Genomic DNA, 18787 nt, shown 5'->3' with positions numbered 1-18787 from the left:
CTTTGTGGACAGGTCACTTCTTAAAATAAGAGCGATACAGCTCAGTGGGCCTTACCTGGTAAAAAAAAAACAAAGTTGTATTTATAGTATAGATAAGTGCCACTTCAATCTTGATTTGAAGCTTTCGTGACTGCAGGAATCCCATACTCTTTGGTTCTTTCAGTCAAGTCACGTTGGTAGAAAATACAAAAAATAAATCACGACGTTTCGGGCGCAACACAAGCCATCGTCTTCTTGGTTCTTTCGGTAAAGTCACGTAGAAGGGAAATAAAAAAATAAAAAATATAAATTGAGTTATTATTTCTTATTATTTCCCTTCTACGTGACTTTACCGAAAAAAACAAGAATACGAATCCCGGCTGCAGTCACGAAAGCTATAAATCGATAAAATAACAGCGCTCGGCTCTTGCTTGAAGTTCCGATTACGACCCGCCCACCTGTGACGTCACCGGGGTCACCGGGGTCACCAGTGCGCGTGCGGTTCTTGAGAGGTACAGACACGCGCGGTGATGTTTTAAATCTCTTCGCCTCTTATTCATATTCTTCGCCTCTTCTTCGCATTGTAAACTCGTAAATGGTGCTCTGCCACCAGCCGCCGCTTGCTTGCTTGCGAGTTCCCTGGCAGCGGAGAGAGCGTGTCCGTCTGAAAATATCGAGTGGTGTTGCGTGTGTGTGTTGTGTGTGTTCTAGGCGAGGCGGTTGCTTAGGCCCAAATCAGCGTGCGGTTGCAAATGATTCAAGGTCGAATGTATCCGCGCTGTTGTTTTTAAATGAGTGTTCTATTTAGATGTACACAAACAGAGTAACGAGGAAGCACCGCGGTAACACGTCCCCGTGTGCTCGTCCGGCCAGGCAGTCCTTCGTAAAGCAGTGGCATGAGCAAGGCCAACGATGATGCCGAACATAGTTTCAAATTCTTGACGTTGATAATTGTTTCTTTACCCTTCTATCTGAGTGTGGACCAATCAACTTCAAGGACAGTGCATACATTATCAGTTATGTTTTTTGGTTTGCATTATGACTGCAGGTATTGTGGTCTATGCAAACATGACTCCTTGTAAAAAAAGGTGTCCGTTTTGTTGCCAGATAGAAGGGTAAAAAAACAATTATCATATTTTTTACTGGCAAATGAGGTTCCAATGGTGTAAATTCTTGACGTTATTCCGCAATAACCCCGTGCTTGATAGAGTTTGTGCCAAGTCCAGGTTTTGGTGGCGGTGTGTTGTTTTGGTCGTAGAGTACTCGTGTGACCATACCTCACCGCGGTGTGAGGAGGGCACGGGTGTCTGGCCCTGCCAAGGCAACCGCAGGCGGAACTCGAAATTCAATAATTCTAGGAGCAAACCTGGAAAAACAGTTGCGAGTAGCAACAACATCATCAATACCGGCTAACATCACACGTCTCGCCCAAAGAGAAGCAGTTCCAGCCATCGCATTAAGGGCGAGTTAAATATTTGACCAAATTTAACGGGCTAATTTTTTGGTTGATCATTTTGTATGGCCCGCGAATGATGTTGTAAATATCCAAATGACTCTTGGCAGAAAAAAAGACTCGGGGTATTTTGCAAGACCGGGTTTAGCCATCACTCGCCGCCGATGTTAGCCGTAGCCAGGAATCAAACTCGGGTTACCTGGTTCATAGTGCAGTCGGCTAATCCACTGCACCACCGATCCACCTCGGAATGAGTCCATTACTCTGTATGCTTTAAACGTGAAAGAAAAACTGCATGTTAAGTGGTTTCAGCAGAAATCAATATGAATTTTAACCGAGTAGTATTTAGATATGAAACAATAACAGGCAATAAAACAGGTGTTAAGATGTTCAAACACCAAATAGATTATACCTTTAGCAAGAAATCAAATCTGCGTTCACCACATGTACTTGTGAACATGCAAAACAAATATTCCCTGGTAATATATACATTGGTTTTTTAAACTGATTAGCAAACACCAGAAACAGCTTTGTTCTTTATGGCCTCGTCTCACCAGTGTCAGACCAGAGAACAACAAAAGACGAACAGTACAGAGACAATGCCACGCGTATCATAGTACAGATAGTCCCCGAGCCGATTGCCAACGTGTCTTTATCATGATATTTGGGGCTTAAATTCAGGCATGTCTGTAACAGGTCTATGACCTGGCAAATATTTCCCCCACCTGGCACACCACATGAAGTATACATATCGCTATGTCTGTAGGTACTAGACATGTGCAACCTATATTCTTGGTTCTTTCGGTAAAGTCAAGTAGATAAAAAATAAAAATAACATAATAAAATTAAATAAAAAATATAAAAGCAAAAACCCCACGACTTTTCGATCGCAACACAGTGTGCAACCTCCTCCAGTCTTACGAGTGATCTTGGAAATACTGGTTGAGAAATTAAGCCCTGATCATAATGATTTATAATATCAGCCCATTGAGGAAAGGCCTTTTTTTGCAAAGGAAAAATTGGGATTGTAAGCCACGATTGGTGAAACATCACAATCGTGTAAATACAAACCATAAAAATCTAAAATATTTATCTATAAATGTAATATTATTTATACAAGAAGAAAGTTTTAAAAATTCTAAAGTTGACAGCTACTCAAGTAAACCAAGTTTCAGTGCGCAAACACCAATCCTCCAAGGGAACTCACGACCAACAGCTGCCCATCTGAACACCCATTAAGAGTCCCAATTGCAAGAAGGCGCTGTTGTGGCTGTTATACTCTATGTTAAATGATTAATATTTTAGCAATTTCCTTGAAGGTGATTTTACCTTTTCTCGTTTTGGCCATACCAGGCGTTGGCAACCTGCGGCTCCGAAGCCACATGCGGCTCTTTGAGGACTGCTTCGTGGCGTTTTGTTCGAGACAATCTTGTAATTCACCGAATTCGAAAAAAATGCCTCCTGTTATTTTGCTTGTCAATCCCTGGGCTTTCCTATAAAAAAAATAATGGCTTGCTTTTTTTGCAATGTGTATAATATGGTGTCTAAGCATTAGACACGTTCATTGACATTATAGGTGGATAAGAGGCCATTCCAGCATTAGATGTACAGTGGTTCAACGGAGAGTGATGACCCCTGGACTAGCAATCAAAGCATGTGATTATTAGATTCTATTATAATACCGCATATAATTTGCATAGTGTCTCACTGCTCAAATCAGTATGGGGGCGGTACACACCTCCATTGGTGGAGTCACGTGAGAAATTCCACTTTCTTTTGGTTGTCAGAGTCTCCATACGACTGCATACTTGTACATGTACACTGTATTGGAGGTTGCATACCTGATACCTGATTTTGTATATCATTCTGCTGACTCGCCCATACTGTGGACATCTGTGAAAAAGAGCTTCATAGCTAATCGGATTCCTTCTGCAGTCTAAATAAAGATTCTGATTATAAATTGACCGTATGCCAAACATGCTTTGTAGCACTTGGGCAATAATTGTCCCTCTCTCTTTCAGAACCAAAACATTCAAGAAAAAAGCAATCTCATTCTGGTACATTACACATGAAATAAAAATATAAGAGGCATATACAATTAATTATTCTTGAACACAAAGCCTCGGGGATGTTTTACGTTCACACAAATTACCTTAAGGGGCACACACATGATGGTGCGTTGCTGGAGAAGTGGACATAGGTGGATTTGAACTGGAAATATTTCACCCAAAAGAAAGATCGCTAACCGGTCGGCCACTGCGCTGTGAGTTCACGAAAGAATTCCTATAGGCTTTGAGTTTTTGCATTTTATGATGGCCTTGAGGTGCATTCAAGCCTCAGTGCATTGTGTAAAATGAGCACTGCACGGCTGACAGCTTGACATACACAAAAATCAATACTTGTCACTGTAACACACTGACATTTTTAATAATGGATGTTCCTTTCTTGCAGCCAAAGCCGGGTGCTGAAGAATGGCTTTGGTCAAGCAAACGTTTGGTAGACTCCTGCTTGGGATATGGAGACCATCTGCCTTCACTCAGCGCCTTAGGGAGTTTTCTCTCGGTATTTTTCACTTGCCTTTGACGTTCATTAGGACATTAACTGATGGCTCGCTTTAGAGTGTGCCTTTGAAAGCGTTGAAGACCTATTTGATTTTGTCGCATAGTAAAGTCTGCTTGTGTGCCGTCTCCCGCAGGACCAACAAGCTTGGTTAAGTCGCATGCTTCACCGGTGCCACAGAAGGTCGATCGGTGGACTGAGAAGCGGGCGTTGTTCGGCATCTATGACAACGTTGGCATCCTCGGTAAGTGTGCTCATGAAGGGCCATGGCAAGCAGTTTTAGAAATTGGATGGCGGATGCCACTTGTGCAGAGCCAGATTTCATTTGGAACCAAAGTGTTGGTGTACGTAGCTCCTGGCAAACGGGCATATCCCTAGCGACACGGTTTGTTGCCAAAGTCAAAGTCGTGCTAAAACAAGCTTGGAGTGGAGCTCAGACCTATTGGCAGCTCTTGAGGCCGAGATAGAAATGCTGCATTCAAATTGTGGAGGACCAGCCTCTCGGGGGGAAAAACTACAACGGTCAAATTCCGAGAAAATGGTAAAAGTTTGAATGACCCTACTGAGGTGATTTGCTGAGTCGAACGTGATTGGCGTTTGAATCGTGATTTTGTTGCGTGTCGAGTATCCATCACGGGACCACTCCGCCAGATATCCATACGCTTATAAAATAGAGTACGATTGCCGTTATAACGTTATCTCTCAGGTAAAAAAAAACTCTTGCAAGAACAAACATCAATGAGCGATGTTTATTTTGTATCCAGCATCTTATAGCAATGGTGCTGGATGCATTTAGTGTGTACACTGACGTCCACCTATTTTATGTGGTGGTATAATCGGTTGTTTGCACCAGCCACTTGTTACCCAAATACGCGCTGTGCGCTGCTGTTACGCAGGTGACTCGGACGAAGAGCCAACCAACCTTATATTGAGGCTAGAGGACAGAAACTAACTGCTCGCAGTTGCCATTTCCGCAGGGCTTTTATCTGTCGTGTCATTATTGCTGATTTATAGCAGTGTTGTGCAGTATAGCCTTCGCTTGCAGGGTCGCTTCTAAAGAAAGAAATGTGTATAGGCTAGTGAGACAGGACTTTCGTGCCGTCATAGTGATTGTACTGATGCTGTGTATAGAAACATGAAACCTTGTCTTTTTTAAAACCTTACTGCCTGTGGCTGATAGGCTGAAGTTCAGGGGATAATGCCTGTGAAGGAACATTAAGCCAACAGCTGTGTTGGAGTCCTGGGTGCCCAGTGGATAGCAGGCAGGTCTCTCTGGTTTACCAGCCTGATGATGTGGGGCTTCTCACTGACAACTGCATTACAACACTCAATTAACTCCAGCTCAACTCTTGAAGGCTTAATTGGGTATAAACATACCCAGCCTTCCATCTGCAGAGAAGTAAAACATTGTTGTTGTTCCTTGTAAGATAGACACGTAGAATAGATACAGTATATGGTGAAGGGAAATTAAATTGTCTTGACGTATTACTCAACATTACGTGTGGCTCTGCTGAATTGGTGAATGCATCTCTATGCTGCACATTAATAAGTAATCGCGTAATTAGAGTGTGTAGTGGGAGAAGTGGCACGGTGTTTAGCGGACTGCACTCAGAACTGAGTTTGGCCAATTTAGGCAAATACAATTGCATCGGTGATATCTGAACAAGTCATGGGCCGCCACCCCCAACCTTCACCACCCACACTGACCAGCGTGGTGAAGTAAGGTCAAACCCCCCCCCATGACCGAGACAGCAAGGTGGAAGCCTTCGTCCAGCAGTGGATTGACAAAGGGGATGTCGGGTATAGTTGCGGTATATAATTACCAAAAAAAAAACAATGAAACCGCCCTTCAGCTACTTTTTCATAGCCTGCTACCCTTTAGTCGTTCTCTCCTTTACTACCACGGACTTCCCACTCCCGGCGTTGGCCTTGCCCCACGCGATGCGTTTGACCTCGCCGCTACCCCTCGCTCGTGCCGTTCGAGACTGGTGGCGCCACGCCAGCGCGCCCGCTCTGACGTCGCGGGGATTGACGCGGTGTGCGTGCGTGCCTGCACCGCGTGTTCGCGCGCAGGAGACTTCAAGATGCACCCGAAGGAGCTGATCAGCGGACCCGCGTGGCTGCGCGGCTGGAGGGGCAATGAGCTGCAGCGCTGCATCCGCCGGATGAGATGGGTCGGCAGCCGCATGTTCGAGGAGGATAAGCACAACCTGAAGAAGCGCATTCGCTTCCTGTACAAGCGCTTCAACCGCTACGGCAAGCACCGCTGAGGACGACGCTGCTGGGTGTTGTGCTGTCGTCTGTTGGTTCGCCGCCTCGTTCGACAGTCGCCTGACAGTGGGAGTGTGCGTTTTTTGTGAGCGGCGATCCGAAGGGATTATTCAGCTACAGCGCGTTGGGATATTTTTTCTGTCTCTGTAAATAGGTGCGTTAACGCGCTCTGCGTTGACATTATAACCGAGCTTTGTGAAATGAAACAATTTGCCGTACCGTCCTGCTCGCGTGGTTATACTGGACGCTCGGAGATGATTCATTTGTGGGTTTGATTTTAGATTGTTTAATGCAAGGATTATACATTCGCAACTTTTCATGCCTTGATTGGCTTCAGTTGCGTTCGTTGTCCGTGGTAGGAATTGTACAGTGATCGAGTATCAGCATCGTATGTGCCATTCCCACTGAATTAGGCACGATGTAAATGTTGAATGCAGTCCAATTCAATTTGGTATATATAATGAACATTCAAAACAGATGGTCACTTGAATTAAAATCTCAAATGAAAATGGCTCTTGTGGCTGCATACCTAGGCTTTGTGTGACAGAATGTCCAAAGCAAGTTTTGAAGTGTAATTAATTACATTTATTTTCTTGTTCTTGTCAGGAACACGTTATTGATGTTGCTTCTGGACGTTCTTAGTACAGTGTTACTTCAGCGATATCTCTTGATTGCTCCTGATTTAACTTTGTTAATGGAGCTTTGAACTCATTGAACACAGCCTAGGTAATTGTTTGCAAAATGTAGCGCTTCTTACATTTGACGTTGCATTCATCTTTACTGCCCTCGCATTTGAATGTGGCATACGTGCAGTAATAAGATTATGTTGGTCAAAGGCATGATTTAACCTCCCTCCCTGAGTGTTGGTGAAGTAACTGATGTCAAGGGTTAACATTGAATGCGAATTTCGAAAAAAAGGAGTTTATAAAGGAAACAATAAAATGATAAATCCCTCGACATTTAGTTGCCCGTGAAATACCGACGCAGCTCTTGTCAAGCAGGCCGTTATGTGGTAATGGACTCGCCCTGTTCTAACATGTCTTTGTCACCGTCTGATTATTTTCATACGAACAGAATACGTGTATATTTGCATTCTTTAACTTGCAACTTTCACTTTTTTTAAAGGTGAACTTGGGGTTTAAATTTGTCAGCCTGATGGTAAACAAGACGTATAAACAACGATTATTTATTTTGTCAGGGTTCATATTTGGGCGAAACTTCCTTTAGTACTCCCTCGTAATGCAACCTAGCCGAAGATGTAACTTTTGATGAGTTAATGCTCTCTGTTATATATACTGTATGCAGTCCACGTACATTTTCATATGACTGTAATGCATATATTTCATGCATATGAAAAATAAACTGACGATTGACATTTTTTCGACAGCACGGTTTAAACTTCATTTCAGTTAACATCAGCCCACATCTTCTTGGTTCTTTCGGTAAAGTCACATAGAAGGGAAATAATACAAATAAAACATAATAAAATAAAAATTATCACGACGTTTCGGCCACAACACAAGCAGCCGTCCTGTCTTTCCGACAGCTCTGTTTCTTCACCTCAGGACGTCTGCTTGTGTTGTGGCTGAAACGTCGTGAGAATATTTATTTTGTTATGTTTTATTTGTATTATTTTATAATTTCCCTTCTACGTGACTTTACCGAAAGAACCAAGAAGATGAATCCCTGCAGTCACGAAAGCTTTAAATCAAAATCAGCCCACATGCTTAACATTCCCGTAAAAAATAATATCTCAGAGTTGTTGGAATTTGAAACACGAATGCATTTTTTTACATGGCATATATGTGTAAATACTTGATAATGTGCAACACTGCCATTTTTTATTATTATTAATTGGCTTATTTCGGGAATGTTTTGGGAAAAGGACTCCATCTGGTCACTGTTTGCCATCCGTGGCATGCAACAATTTCCAATCAACAGTTTATTTTTAGCGAGTGAGTTGGCCGCTTTTTCATGTCACTGGAATGTGAATCAGTCGTGGCATGACAACATGTGAGTAAACATCTTGTTTTATTAAACAGTGTGGCTCTTGAAGCACGTGCATCGTTCCAATTTTTTAATTAAAAAACAATGTATTATTGTTCCTTTCACAGTCCATATGTGCTCCTGCGCTGCAGCATTGATAACGCCCCAAATGTCTTTCGCACACTCTCATTTGCATTCCTCGCCAGCTTGCAGCCTCGCATCCGGCAAGATGGATCGCTGTCCTAAATGCAGCCGTATAATCGAGTGGTCAGCAATACTGACCACTCAACCAGAGACCGCTCGGCCAGTTTACTTGAGTTTTACGGTTCAAACGGTGCCCCTGCTCGGACATGCATGGTTGCGTTAACAAAATCGCGCTGTCTGCTGCCACGTGAACGCCCACGTTCTTATCTGCAAGACTATAACGTTGTCTCCTGCTGTCTTGACAAATCCTAAAGTAAAATAACTACGAGTTCTGTAAATTAAAGAACAAATCAGTTTTCTGTGTGTATGCTCAAATCTCCCATTGAACTGAACACAACACATATAACTGAGAGCTCTTGCTAAATCAACTGACGATTTCTCAGACTCTTTTAAGTTGCCGATTGCTTTTTTTTGGGTTCCCAAATTCTGACGACACATTTTGTGTCAACGGAAACAAATGAGTCCAACCCCACAGAAAGAAGTGCTAAGGAGAATGTAATGAAGCTGCTCCTAAACTGCTGTTGCTAGCACTCCCCGAGATGTATTTCCACCAGGGGTGTTAAGATTGATCTGGTTAAGGCCTGGTGACACATAAAGCATTTTGGCACAACGCGATGTCGGTAACGTACACCCAGCAACATGCTGTACATGGATAGAGGGCCTTTTTATGGAGGCATTGAGAACCAGTCCAAAGTTTGCAAATTCCCTGTGTCGGCTATGCATAGTACAGGTGATAAGCGAGTGCACGGCTTGTGTGTGGTTTTATTAATTTTTTTAGACGTGGAAAATTTACACTCCAAAAACCAGGTCATTTTGCCCCTTCTAATCCACCCCACTCGTAATGCCTCGGGATTTCTCTACTCTGGGTATATTTTAGTCGGTGATCTAAAAAAAGGAATGTCCAATTTGCTCAGATAATTGGAATAGTACTGAAACAAGTTGAGTGTCAGTCCATTTCAACACGTCTAGCTCCTATGATCCAACTCAAGGTGGATGAGACCTTGCAAAAGTTTTCTCGTTCAACGTTGCTTTTGTCCCCACACAGCGGAGAGGTGGGACCTCGATAGCTGTTAACTCGATAGGTTAGTCGCTTATCATTGGACGGGGTCTTTTAGGTGTGCCCCATTGCTTGCAATTTAGCTCGCATAGCAAACGAAGCGTAAGACATCTTGTGAAAAGAGAAGGGCATTTGCCTGCAATAGCGTGAGAACTGCGTACAGGACGTTCATCTTTCTCGATTAACTTGTACTTGGGCAAAATTAGATGCATTACCAAAGCTCTGTACATCTCATGTTGGAATAAACTGTTCCATGGCATAAGAGGCTAATGGTTGATTTTTTCCACGTTTGATTTGCAATATGTAGTCTTGGGGTGGGTGAATTATAGATTTTTGTTCCTTGTTTTTAATGTGCATATTAAAATGTCAATTTAGATGCTCTGCTCTACAGATGGCATTACACAAAGCTGTACATTATTAAGAAGTAGATGTGTTCATAAGCAACCAAGAAGATGTTTTATTCCCCCTCATTATATACAAGGTGCCTTTATGCGTGCCATGATATACAACTGAAGTTTAAATCCATTGTGAAAACAAAGAGTTTCCGATAATTTAAAGATTGTTTCGGTTGGCCGTGTTTCAATTGTGAAAAAGTACTAATGCTTGTGGGATGTGTGTGTGTTTTTTTAAATGAGCTGTCAATAACTGAAAGCTTCCCTGCTGAAAAAGAGCAAACCCAGTTTGACAGGAAAGCATCTCTGGCATCCAACATCACCACTTCACGGATGACTTTGTCCTTCCATAGCAGCTAAAGATGTGTCGTCATCAATCCGCTGCTGGATGAAGACCTCCGCCAAATCGCGACCACCTCTCTCACACAAGTTCTGCCATGAAATAATCCACCCAGCACCCGCGCATGACCTGTCTTCGTTACTCCATCTCCTCAACGGACGTGTCTCGAGGCTTGGCGACGACTCCGTTGTATCTTCTTGGTTCTTTCGGTAAAGTCACGTAGAAGGGAAGTAATAAAATAATAAAAATAAAACATAATAAAATAATTCTCACGACGTTTCGGCCACAACACAAGCAGCCGTCCTCAGGTGAAGACCAGGTCTGTCGAGGCGACATTATTTTATTATGTTTTATTTTTATTATTTTATTACTTCCCTTCTACGTGACTTTACCGAAGGAACCAAGAAGATGAATCCATGCAGTCACGAAAGCTTTAAATCGAGACTCCGTTGTAGTTGAGAATAGGGTTTCCCCTTTTTTCTGGCAACAAAACAGTTGTGTTAAGATGTTAAAACACCAAACTGAAACCTTTTACAAGGAATCATGTCTGCATTAACCACAATACTTGTGGTCAGAATTCAAACAAAAAACATACTCTGATAATATATGCATTGTCTATGAAACTGATTGGTCCACACCAATCCGTTGTATTGCCAATCGGTGATCTTCCCTTTCAGCCATGATGTGTCCTACTAAAGTCCAGTTTTGCTCACAGTTTGACGTTATTAACCTGCATCCTCCATCGTATTTCTATGGTGCATCTGTCCATGCTTTGTGCACTTCCATTTTCGTTTCATATGTTTCTTTACTGACCGTGTTTCATAAGGCATATATCATAACAGGTAGTGTGCAAAGAGTAAATCGGAGATAGATGCTTCGTCTTATTTCCTTGCAAGTAATCGTAGGCCAAGCAAGTCATGAAGTTGCTGCTTCAGTGAGCATACACGTAAACTACCAGGGAAATCAAGAACACCCTTTTTTAATTATCATTGTGTAGTGACTTGGTGCGATTTGTTGACAATGAACGATAACTCTGGGTATTGGTGCGCTCTATAACAGCCAACCATAAAGGGGGCGTAACTGGGCCAAGGGTCAGAGGCAGGGATCAGTCGGGAAGCTCCTGGAACCTGCATGAGAGTTCTAGAAGGGGGGCTTGGCTAGAGGCGGGGCTTGGCCACGCTGAGGAGGATATAAGAGGGAGGTAATCGGAGGTTCGGGGCTGTCGTGGCGGTTCGGGTCCTGGCTGCCGTCGCTGTCTTCGTCGTCTCTTCATCATCGCCCGGCCGTATGGCCGATCCGCTGTACGGTCCCCATCGTCGTCGTCGCTGTATTAGCCAGCTATATAAGACACCGGCGATGTGGCTGTATGAGCGGGTCAGCAATACGTAGCCCAGTGTAAATGTTGCTCAGTGACTCTGCCTGTAAAGTGTGAGAAATAAACAAGGAGCCCTCTACAAGTCGTGTCTTGGAAGTCGCTCGCTACAATTGGATATTACCTTGCTATGGCATTGATTAGAAACATTGACGAACAAAAATTTAGCGAAAGCTGAAAAGTGCACAAAGCACGGAGGAATGCATGCTCTGGATAACATTGAGAAACGGAAAGATTAACACATGGCTTACAGAAAGTATGCATGTTGAAGGCAATTAAAACTTTTAAAAGATCAGTGGGCTCCGGTAAGAGGCGTCGCTTGTAGGGCTGACGGCTGATGGTCAAGACTGATGGAGTGGCAGCCAAGGAATGGGATGCATCTGGGAGTACTATCCATCGAGCACATAGAGTAATGAAATGTGCCATGTTGGCGAGATGTTGACTACCTTGCCTGGTATGGAGGAGGTCGTGAGTTCGATCCTGACCCTTACATCTGTATATTGGGAGTTTGAATGTCTCTCTTCCTGTGGTCGCGTGGATTTTTCTCCGGGTTCTCTGGTTTTTCCTTCCACATTTTTAATCAACATGCGTTTAGAGTATTTGGCTTCTATAAATTTCTGCACAATGAGCCACTTCGTTGAGCTATCATTTGTGACCAGGTCACTTCTAAAAAAGCTATATATACCTTAGTGGGCCTTACCTGGTAAAATTAAACATAATTTTTCATAGTTTTAATACATCTCGTATTTCAAGTGCTATGTGGCTTATTACATCACAGGGGAGGCCGCCATAAAGCAGTGGATTGATCATGGTTGATGATGATGACAGGTTAGCCTTGAGCTCAAGACAAATCGGGTTCAGTTCATTTATTTTAAAATATGTTCAAACAGAGTTCTATTGACATTGATGCATGTGTAGTGAGCGACTTCCAATACACGTCAAGTAGAAGGCTTCTTATTTATTAAGAGCACACTGGGCGATACACTGTGTAACGCAGCTACACATAGGCAATCTCCGGCTTCGCTATGTAAGCTGTTCGACCAGCACAGCGACGAAGAGAGTCTTCCAGAAGATCAGCCACGTGATCGGAGATGAAGAGGTGATGACGAGCAGCGATGCAGCCAGAACCCAGGACCCGCAACAGTACCGAACCTCTGGTTAGATCCTCCTTATATCTGCCCCGACGTGGCCAAGCTCCACCTCTGGCCCCGCCTTCTTTCCAGAACCTTCCAGCTGGTTCCGGGAGCTTCTCGACTGACTCCGCCCTTCACCTTTACCCCAGATACGCCCCCCTTATAATAAGGCATTATGTAACGCAGCCATGACCATAATTACCACCCCTGGCCGACAGATGTCACCCTATCATTACACATGCATGAATGATTTTTTAATGAATATATAACTTTTTTTATTGCAGGTCTAATCTTTGAACATTCATCAATCATTCAGGATTTTTGGTCGAGTTTTGTAAATTATGGGTTTCAGTTGCCGACACTGGAAGAAGAAATTATACATGTTAATAATGATAATAGATTGAATATTATACCTCCTATAATCACCCAAGAATGTCTGTCCTTAACGCTCGTCACGTCACTCCACATCGACCAGCCTCCCTCATTAATATTCATGAACAGGTGACGTCATTCAAATGGACACCCCCCCTCCCATTATGATTAGCTACTATAATGAGCCAAGGATGTCTGTGTGCAACGCTCGTGACGTCACTCCACGTCGACGAGCCCCCCACAATAATCATGAACATGTTACATCCTCCACATACACCCCCCCCCTCATTAATAATCATGAGCGGGTGACGTCACTCCACATCGAACAGCCTCCCTCATTAATAATCGTTAACAGGTGACGTCCTCCAAATGGACACCCCCCCCCCCCACATTCATAATAATTAGCGGCTGACGTCACTCCACATGGGGTGGGGGGCGAGGCGCCTCCTCCCCCCTCCTCGGCATAAACTCACAACCCTCACTACAAAGGCAGAACCCTCACGTCACGCGAACTCCGTAACGCTGTTGAGACATCAAAGTAAAAAGGACGTCATGATGAAATAAGTCTGTGTCACCGCGCCCTTACAAACTGCACACACATTAATGCAATGAATATCACATCCCGGTCTGCTTTTCGCTTGCAAGTTTCAGATTTACTGCAATACACCCGTCATTGGACGGGCAAAAGGCTCGTCTTGAAGGCTAAACAATAACCATTTTTTTCTCGAGTGTTAAATTAATTGAAATAACTCCGTGTCCTGACTTTTGGGCCATCCTGCGGGCTGCTTACTGATAAGCAACCGGCTGTGAACCTTAGTATTTCCGAACGAACGCCGTTTGGTTAAACATTATTTTCCTCTCATTGACAGTATATGTATTTAAAAAAACCTGTTCATATGTTGAATGGGGCCGTCCATAAATGACGTCACGCACCTAAGGGGGGGGGTCAGACATTTGTGACGATGTGTGACGAGGAGGGGGGGGTTTGAGAAATGTGACGTCACATTAAAATGCGCAACTTTAAATAAATATAGACAACACGTTCTACTTAATTAAATACACTTTTTAATAAATGTTTTCTCCTACAACATCAAAGTGTAGCGCCACATTAAATACGCACTACAATGACAATACAAATTAGTACCCAATGACAATAGTTTAAAGCGATTTGAAGCATGCTTTTTTTGGGAAGGGGGGCAGAGCTTTGTGACGTCATATTTGAGGGGGGGGGGTCTGACTTTTGTGACGCCGTATGACGAAGGGGGGGGGGGGGTAAAACTCGTCCAAAATCGCGTGACGTCAATTATGGACGGCCCCAATAACCTGTCACTTTATAAACCAATCCAGTTCATGAGTGGGGTAAACATTTCGTGCAATTTTTAATGATGACGTTGAAGAACGTCAAACTCACCGTTCAACAGGATAATTTTTTTCTCACCAGATGTCAAAGATTAAGCTATCGCCACGTGACGCTGAAATCACTGATTCATGAAAAAATATATAACGGAAATGAATTTAACGAATCATTTAATCCAGTTTGAAAAATTTACAAATTTAATACCTGAGATGAAATTATAACTTTTTTTAAAAACTTTAACTTAGTAATCACTGAAAGTGAGCTGAAATGAGTTATCGGAAATTGAAACTGAATATATAATTTACAAATTAGTACCCTGCCACGAGTATTTATAACCTTAACCACCTTGCCAACAGTAATTGGAGTTTTACTAATTGGGATATGATGTTTTGAATGTATTCGAGATTTTTAGTCATAAATGTTGCATTTGAACCTTATGGCGGGACCCCGGGTTCCCGAATCGTAATGAGTGAATTTATACTGGTAGGAACCTCCTGATTACACCAGCACACAGGGGATTATTGTGTCCGTCCGTCCGTCGTGCAGGGAGAGGCTGGGTGGGGAGGAGAGGGTGGGGAGGGGCTGGGTGGGGAGGGGAGGGTGGGGAGGGGCTGGGTGGATGTGGGGAGGGGCTTGGTCGGAGGGAGGGTGGGGAGGGGCTGGGGGGGCTGGGTGGGGGTGGGGCATATTTGCGGAATACGCCGCCGTTGACCCTGGCCATTGACCGAGCAACCCAACGTTCCTACCAGCTCCCTCCGCAGGAATGTATATTTGGTGACTCCGTCCCACCGCGCACATAAACGCCGCGACCCACCTGGCGTGGATTATTCTGTTGTCACGTCATGTCCAAGCGCAGCAGCAAGGACGAATGCGCAGAAGAAACACAATTTTCAAACTTTAATGATCGCATTGCGTAGAGCTCGTCGAGAGGAATAGATTGCCGTGTCGTTCGCCTTCAACAGACATAAAATGACGTCGCAACGCAGTTTTTGCGAGAGCCGGAGGCTTTTGGGACCCCGGGGTGCCGCCATAAGGTTCGTTTATATAATTACATTGAAAACTACTGAAACGCCACTAGGTGTCTCCCTTGTAAGGGAATTGAACGTTCCGTAATTTTGTGTCATAGGCATAACGAAAGAAGACAAACTGTGTAATACTTTATGAGTGCTTCCAAAAGGTTCCACACCATTGTTCATCAGTTTTATTATGGAGAAACCATGAAGCAGTATCAGATTCATGGCGTGCGGATTGAATGTCATTTAGACATGAGTATGTCACAAAAGTAGCATGCTTAAAAAAAAATACATTAACCCTGCACAATAGATTTGCCACCTCTGAGATACAAAAAACTGGACTATTCATCACATATCACAAAAACACAAAGAAGGGAGAAGCGTTGTCTTGAGTGGTATATGATTATTACGCAACTGACAAAGCAATTGAGCTTTTAATGTTTAATGTTCCAGTAAAGCTTAAAGAGATTTCCGAGGACAAATGGCCACAAAAAAGAGAACGGCCCTGATGAAAACCAGGACAGGTGACAAGCCTACCTGGACATACATTTGCAATGGCCACTTGAAGTGGCCTCATTATTTCACTCCGTCTTGATGGATTTCACTTGTCCTGTAATCGTTTGGTGGCTGATCGACGAACAACTTGATGTGTTGGACGAACTGATGAATCGTCTTTAATTATGTTTATTGGCCAGCCCACTTGGTAAGCCATGTCATTCTGTAAATGGAAAGAATATATTAGCGTGGTGTATGTTGGCTGTATAGTCAATCATATTGAAGAGTACATGGTCATTGCAGTGGTCAAGCGTATACTTAACACAAACCCATACGTTCAAACATATTTTACGAATTTCTGCCTTACAGGCTTATCTCGAAACCATGTTTTTACTCATTATTTCATTGCAAAACCATGCCCTTGTATGGATATCCACACCTGATTCGTGAGACTGACCCAAGTCTATGGCCACTTTAATGAAATACAGTTCAACATTTCAATAAAATCCTAATTACATTATGGAGATAACGTTGCCTTTGGAATTGACACCTACAGTTAACTGCAATACTGCAATAACGACAATTACTATACAGCAGTCAAATAAATAGCATTATTAATTTACAGCCAAATGTAACTTGTCCGAACAATATTTTAAATTACAGCACTCAATGTGTTATAGAGTCTGACAAACGCTTTTGCTATTGCAGCTGATATTCTTTATGTAGGGTAAATATCACATGGCCAATTGATTTCCATATAATTTTTAAGTAAGGTGTGGCCACATAAATCAGTGCCAAATAACACCTCGGTTTCGTTAACCTGCCACGTCAAGCCGTGTTGGATAAACGACCACGTCCACTTCACCGTGACTCTATTCTCTTACTCTTTGGTTATTTCGGTAAAGTCACGTAGGTAGAAAAATAAAATAAAACAAAAAATAACATATCTCGACGTTTCCCTTACCTCATTTGCATAGAAGAGTCCACCTATTTCCAAGTGTAATAGATCATTTTGTAATATATGCAAGAGGCGACGTTTTGGGAAATGGCCTTCTTCATAACAAACTCGCAAGTTCGATTATCACGGAAGCCACGTGGCCAATAGTGGAAGTGACTCTGGGAATTTGTCCAATGTTATCATTATATTACCGTTATGCATTTATGGAAAGCGATGAATCGATTAAATACGCATCGACTTGTGCCTGTAATTTTTTTTTCTTCAGAATTTTCATCCATATGCTGTTTTATGCGATTGTCTCCTTGAGACGTGTCGATTACCTCTGTAATTTGTTTGCAGTAATTCTCACCATTCTACGCTGGCCTTACGCACGGCGCAATATGTTCAGGAGCTATATGGCCAAATGTCGAGGGGTCTGCTGGTCACGACGAGAGGGCCTCAGGAGAGGGAGGGAGAGTTCGTGCTGTTTTGCTCTTCCTCCTCCTCTTCCGTTGAAGGAGTGTAGACAATAGTGGTTTACTATTCGGTCCATAGATTAGGTTGCATGTCCCACAATCGATTCTCACGATATGCCAATTGGCGTGGTTAGACGTGTGGAACATTGGGATAACTTTTGTCGAATAGTTCCAACCAGATGCTAACGTTCGCCCAACGTTACATGATTACAGCACTGGGGTATACAATTCACTTAAGACGAGTCCATGATCTGGCAATAGTCAACCCTCTTAGGTTTTTTCGGTAAAGTCACGTAGGTAAAAAATTAAATTACAATTATTTTTATTAATTTTAATTATAAAATAAAATTAAAATTATTTTTATTAATTTTAATTATATTTTTACCTACGTGACTTTACCGAAAAAACCTAAGAGTATGAATCCTTGCAGTCACGAAAGCTTCAAATCTGGCAATAGTCAACCCCTTGCTGCAGGCATCATCGTGTACCAGGATAGACACCTGGAGTTGTGTTTCACCTGAGCAGCGCATAATCTGGGGTCAACATCCCACGCTTCTTGATAACAGTGACAGGTTGAAGAATTCTGGGTGAAATTGTGCACGACGATTGCGGTGTATACTTATTGCACATTATGTACCGATTTTTAAAAATGTAACTTAAATATAAGAAAAATTAATAATGTTGTTGAAGCAACATATGGCTTTAAACTGAACATTTTAGAATGGACACTGCTTCTGTCAATTGCCAATTTACGTGGTATGAAGGAGGGCTCATTGCCTGTAACGTCGCTTTTTGCTATATTTTGCTTCTAAGGCAATGAGTGTGTTTTGACGAATGTGACCAGTGGCTGCCCAGGGCCTCTTCGTGGGGGGTCGTGGGGGGGTGGGCGTGGCTAAACACGAGGTGGGCGGGGCTTGTATCAGCCAGAGGGCGGGGCTTAGTTCCCATAGACGCGGGCGGGCTGTAGGCGGGGCTTCGATTCAAGTGGGCGTGGTCAGCCTAAGGGGGCGGGTTGGATTGGGGTGGGCGGGGCGAGTGGGCGAGTGGGCGGGGCGAAGGTCCAGTGGGCGTGGCTCGTGTCGGGGGACCCCCCCCCTGGACATTGTGTAGGGGCGTGGCCTGCCTGGGCAAGAGGCGTGGCCTCTAGTCGAGTGGGCGGGGCGAGGGGCGAGTGGGCGTGGTTAGTGGCGAGTGGGCGTGGCTCGTGTTGGGGGACCCCCCCCCTGGACATTGTGTAGGGGCGTGGCCTGCCTGGGCAAGAGGCGTGGCCTCTAGTCGAGTGGGCGGGGCCTCTAGTCAAGTGGGCGTGGCCTCTAGTCAAGTGGGCGGGGCTAGGGGCGAGTGGGCGGGGCGAGGGGGCGAGGTGGTGGCACGAGAGGGGGCGGGGCTCC

The 18787-nt window shown here is 43.7% G+C and overlaps 1 protein-coding gene across 4 annotated transcripts; it reads left to right on the top strand.

Moving 5' to 3' along the window:
* Positions 1 to 443: 443 nt before the first annotated feature.
* Positions 444 to 8755, top strand: MRPL51 (mitochondrial ribosomal protein L51). Of its 4 annotated transcripts, none has more exons than XM_061565963.1 (4): positions 444 to 491; positions 3884 to 3994; positions 4128 to 4235; positions 6065 to 8755. In XM_061565963.1, exons 2-4 carry the CDS (start codon positions 3904 to 3906, stop codon positions 6259 to 6261), a joined length of 396 nt encoding a protein of 131 aa, XP_061421947.1. In that variant the 5' UTR covers positions 444 to 491; positions 3884 to 3903; the 3' UTR covers positions 6262 to 8755. The 4 variants fall into 4 exon arrangements, with proteins under 4 accessions (XP_061421947.1, XP_061421950.1, XP_061421948.1 ...); XM_061565966.1 differs by having other exon boundaries at positions 487 to 506; XM_061565964.1 differs by lacking the exon at positions 444 to 491 and adding an exon at positions 2505 to 3489.
* The last annotated feature ends 10032 nt before the right edge of the window (positions 8756 to 18787 follow it).

This window comes from Lethenteron reissneri, chromosome 36, assembly GCF_015708825.2.
Source record: "Lethenteron reissneri isolate LAM-NWPU_2019-01 chromosome 36, ASM1570882v1, whole genome shotgun sequence".
NCBI lineage: Eukaryota > Metazoa > Chordata > Hyperoartia > Petromyzontiformes > Petromyzontidae > Lethenteron > Lethenteron reissneri.
This window is presented reverse-complemented; position numbering and strand designations above follow the sequence as displayed.

What these genes read in the sequence shown, in the direction of transcription:
- MRPL51 (XM_061565963.1), top strand. Translation starts at nt 3,904, where the DNA reads ATGGCTTTGGTCAAGCAAACGTTTGGTAGACTCCTGCTTGGGATATGG. An exon ending in CCTTAGGGAGTTTTCTCTCG is followed by an intron (nt 3,995 to 4,127) that starts GTATTTTTCACT and finishes CGTCTCCCGCAG; the next exon opens with GACCAACAAGCTTGGTTAAG. An exon ending in TGACAACGTTGGCATCCTCG is followed by an intron (nt 4,236 to 6,064) that starts GTAAGTGTGCTC and finishes GTTCGCGCGCAG; the next exon opens with GAGACTTCAAGATGCACCCG.